Source organism: Pollicipes pollicipes, unplaced genomic scaffold, assembly GCF_011947565.3.
Source record: "Pollicipes pollicipes isolate AB1234 unplaced genomic scaffold, Ppol_2.1 Scaffold_5724;HRSCAF=6776_pilon_pilon_pilon, whole genome shotgun sequence".
NCBI classification, from domain to species: Eukaryota; Metazoa; Arthropoda; class Thecostraca; order Pollicipedomorpha; family Pollicipedidae; genus Pollicipes; species Pollicipes pollicipes.
In genome coordinates, this window is record NW_023596746.1 from 19,792,305 (window position 1) to 19,796,376 (window position 4,072).

A 4,072-nucleotide genomic window follows, 5' to 3' on the forward strand; every position below is an offset into this window, starting at 1 on the left:
GGATAGATGATGGTAATACCGGAACGGAAACCACACCTCCAAACACCACTTTGTACGTAGCGTGTCATGGTCAGCGGTAAACCAGTGTGTGAACAGAAGTCAAAGGTAAAAGAAGAAGGGAAAGTTAAGTTAAAAAGCTTTCCTGTCCGCCCACACATCAAACGCTCAGTCAGCACGCGTGGCGTCGCGCATTCCAGCTGACAATCGTGCTGACGACAGATCGGAAGGGGCCCTGGGGTGAATTTCTTTTACCTGCCAAAATAATTAAGTGTGGGCAGCCTAAACAGGGCGCTACCATATCGTCTTAGGCGCCGCTATGGAGACAAAATGGCACGCGTCATTGTAGGCCTCGACTTCGCCTGTGGCAATGCCATTTCTGTCCATTCACGCTTGCACTGCGGGTTTGGAGCCGACGTAACTTGGGAAGCCCTCGCCTACGTGACGGTGTCACGTGCTTTTGGGGTGCCTAATTTACTCAGTCGTTGATCCGTCGCTTACTTACTGAGCGTTCAGGTAAAAAACAAGGTAAGGGCTGTAGGTGTTGGAGCGCGAACGGGTAACAAAAAAACCGCTTTCAGGAACTAAATACGTTCATCGGGACGCTCTGTGAGCTCAAAGCACGTGTTGGTTGATTCAATGAGGTCTGTTTTAAATGTTGTACATTTCCACAAGACTGAACTGTGTAGATCGCATTAAGAAGGGGTGGAAATGATAGGGCATAGACCATAACAGAACAAATTGTGCACTCTTGGGTATGCAATACCTGTATGCTGACCCTTATGCTGACATATGTCATACTTAGGCTGGGCCATACTGCTGAATTTACACTGTTGGCGCTTAAAATGAATTAAGTGTATATTTGCCTTGAATTACATTTGAAACTTCATCATTCCATGAAAAATGGCTCCATATGCTGGTCTGACCATTCAAAGCTGTGTCGCACACATGCCGTGAAATTTTTGATGCAATGTTGATGCAAATTTTTGATGCAATGTTTGACCCACACATGCTCTAAAATTTTTGCTACTCTAGAGATGTTCTGTGCGAGACATGTTTATTGCAGTATGACTTTGGATCTTTGGTGCATCTATGCTGCCGCATTTGGCTCAAATTCAGACTACAAGGCAAAAACCATGTGCAGAGGTGGGAAAGGCCCATGTTCAATGTTGAAAGTTGCATTTAATAGCCATTTCTTGTCAGCAGGTCATTGAATTCCCAAAGACAGATAAAAAGCATACCACAGCCATGAAAGAAATGTTGAAGCTGCAGAGATAGCCATTGCATGCAGACACCTTCCCAGATAGCGCTGCATTCTTGCGTAAGGATTATTGATTCATGCTTTCAGCATGCTACATTGTATCACATATGAATGGTTGTCATGGTAGAAAGCCCATGCAAAGTGCTTGTGACAAAGGCTCATCAATACATATTTCCTAGGCAGAAATCATGGACCTTTTTATTAGGTGTTCCACAAAAGGCAAAATCATGATAGTGTTCTTATGACTAGCATACTATGGTGGTGCCTATGTGCGTACTTGCCCACATGTCACATATAAGAACATGGTAATGATGTACCAAAGCCACAATTGTCAATCCTGATAACAATGGCATTTCTTGATTGCTGTATTTAGTTGGAAAATTTACATGATGACAGTTGTAAGTGTGACTATATGACATGAAGGTGATAGGTTAGCTCTAAATGCACAGCTTAAGACAGATGGACAGATAGACAGTTTAAGACAGTAAGACAGACAGATACATTTTCCAGACCAGACACCAATCAGTATTATCAAGTCAATAATTCAACATTGACAATCAACAACCCAACCACTTCAGCAGTGTCACTGTCTCCCTGAACCTGACTAGTGCTTCTCCTGCAGGTAGGCGTGATGGGCGGCGCTGGCAGGGAGCACGACACGCCGCCACCGTCGCCGTTCCGAGGCGACGACGGCGAGCGCTCGCCGTCGCCGGACGAGTTGCTGGTTGACGACGACGGCCTTGTGCTGGAGGAGGTGGCCACGCTGGACGACGGCTCGCCGCCCGATGACGAGGACGACGAGGAGGACGCGGCGATGGCCGAGGAGCTGCCCGAGGACGTGTCGCGGCTGACGCTGGCCGGCCACACTGGCTCGGCCTTTTGCTGCGCCCTCTCGCCGGCCGGAGGCGCGCTGGCTGCGTCAGGCGGCGAAGACGACTGCGCGCGCGTCTGGCGCACGGACACGGGCGCGCTGCAGCTGACCACTGACGGCCACCGCGACTCGGTGGCGCACGTGGCGTTCAGCGCCGACGGCCGGCTGCTGGCCACCGGCGACATGGCCGGTCTGGTGCAGGTGTACCAGCTGCCAGCCGGGCCCAAGGTGTGGGACTTCGACATCGGCTCCGACCTCACCTGGCTCGGCTGGCACTCAGCGACGGCGGCGCTGCTGGCCGGCACGCAGGACGGCGCCGGCTGGATGTGGCGCGTGCCGCGCGGTGACACGCGTACGCTGGCCGGTCACGGCAGCGCCTGGACGGCGGCCGCCCTGCTGCCGGACGGCGCGCGTCTGCTGGCCGGCTACGAGGACGGCTCGGCGCGCCTGTTCCAGCTGCGCTCCGGCGAGACGCTGCACCAGTTTGGCGGGGCGCTGGCGCACAGCGCCGCTGTCAGTTGCGCGGCCGCCCAGCCGGCCGGCGTGCTCGTGGCGACGGCCAGTTTGGACGGGTGGCTGCGGCTGTACAGCGCCGCCAGCGGCAAGCTGCTGGGCGCGCTGGACTGTGCGCCCGACACGCCGGCGGCCGCGGCCGGGGACGCCGAGGAGGATGGCGCCGGGCCACGCAGCGTCGAGGCGGCGGCGTTCGGCGTCAGCGACCCGGGTCTTTTGGCCACGGCGACGGTTGGCGGCGTGCTGACTGTGTGGGACGTGACGACGCAGCGGCCGCGCCACCGGCTGACGGGCCTGGCCGGCCTCAGCGGGCTACGCTGGGCGCCGGCCGCCGCCCGCCTCTTCGCTGGCTGCCTGGACGGCGCCGTCCTTCAGCTGGACGCGCGCAGCAGCCGCCTGGAGTGCCGGCTTACCTCGGCACCCTGCGGAGTGCTGCAGATAGACGTCAGCGACGACGGTCGCCAGCTGCTGGCCGCCATGGACGACGGAAAGCTCCGGCTGTTCGACGTGACGGAGCCGGAGCCGACGTGAGTTGGCGCCCAGCTTGACCGTGCGCGGCGGGTGGAACCCGGCGGGGACAGACAGTTGCAGGCCTGTGGTCGGGATCAGCGGCGCGGGAGTCGCCCTATGGTCCAGTGATTGACGTCGACTGGTGCTCTCGGACTGACGTCTAGGTTGTTGGTACCGAGTGAAGGATTTTTAGAGATATGTTGATTGACGGTGTGGTGCTGTTTTGATGCAACCGGACGGAAGGTGCCTGACGGTGTGTTGTTCTGAGCCGAATGGAGGTAAATATAACGATGCACTTCGTTCATACAGGGTTTTAGGTCATCCTAGTAATAATCGGAGCAGCAGACTGCAGATGACTTTAAGGTGCTGTGCATAGCTCAGTTGTCTGGAGGCCTGTGGGAAATAGAGGCATTGAAAGATCAGTGGAGAGTCCAAATCAGGCGTTAACTTGTGGCTGTCCGTAAACCCTTGAACCCTGAGGGTACTGTCGTCTTTGGGCAGACCCAACTGGCAGCTGCACGTGTTTGCTGTGGCCCCAACTGGACGCTGATCCCACTCCGTGCCAGCGCCCGACAGCTTCCACAGATATCAATAGGTGGCGTCGTAAGCCATCCGTTCATCAAATTTTAGCAGATGGCGCCACGCGCCGACTACCGTCGACAGCCATCGTGGCTGTGATAGGATATGATAGTGGGATGTCTGTCCAGCGATTGACGGCAATATTGGAGGTTCCCTCGCAAGTCTGCCTAAATGGGAGGCCCGTGGGTCCTACTGCTAACGAAAACTTGTTTGCTTTACCGGTTCACAAGACATTGTACTCCGTCATTATGATCATAATCATGATGACATTGATAGTTAGCTGAAGTATGTAGGTGATCTTACCAAATACCAGGCGTGTCCGATTGACCAACCAGATCAGC

General features: G+C 55.3%; 1 protein-coding gene across 1 annotated transcript; it reads left to right on the forward strand.

Moving 5' to 3' along the window:
* Positions 1 to 391: 391 nt before the first annotated feature.
* On the forward strand, positions 392 to 3,454 carry LOC119103551 (angio-associated migratory cell protein). Its single transcript, XM_037227131.1, has 2 exons — positions 392 to 525; positions 1,881 to 3,454. The coding sequence occupies exon 2, from the start codon at positions 1,890 to 1,892 to the stop codon at positions 3,171 to 3,173; it is 1,284 nt and encodes a 427-aa protein (XP_037083026.1). The 5' UTR covers positions 392 to 525; positions 1,881 to 1,889; the 3' UTR covers positions 3,174 to 3,454.
* Positions 3,455 to 4,072: the final 618 nt, after the last annotated feature.

Excerpts from the sequence above, each read along its gene's own strand:
- LOC119103551 (XM_037227131.1), top strand. The coding sequence starts at position 1,890 with ATGGGCGGCGCTGGCAGGGAGCACGACACGCCGCCACCGTCGCCGTTC.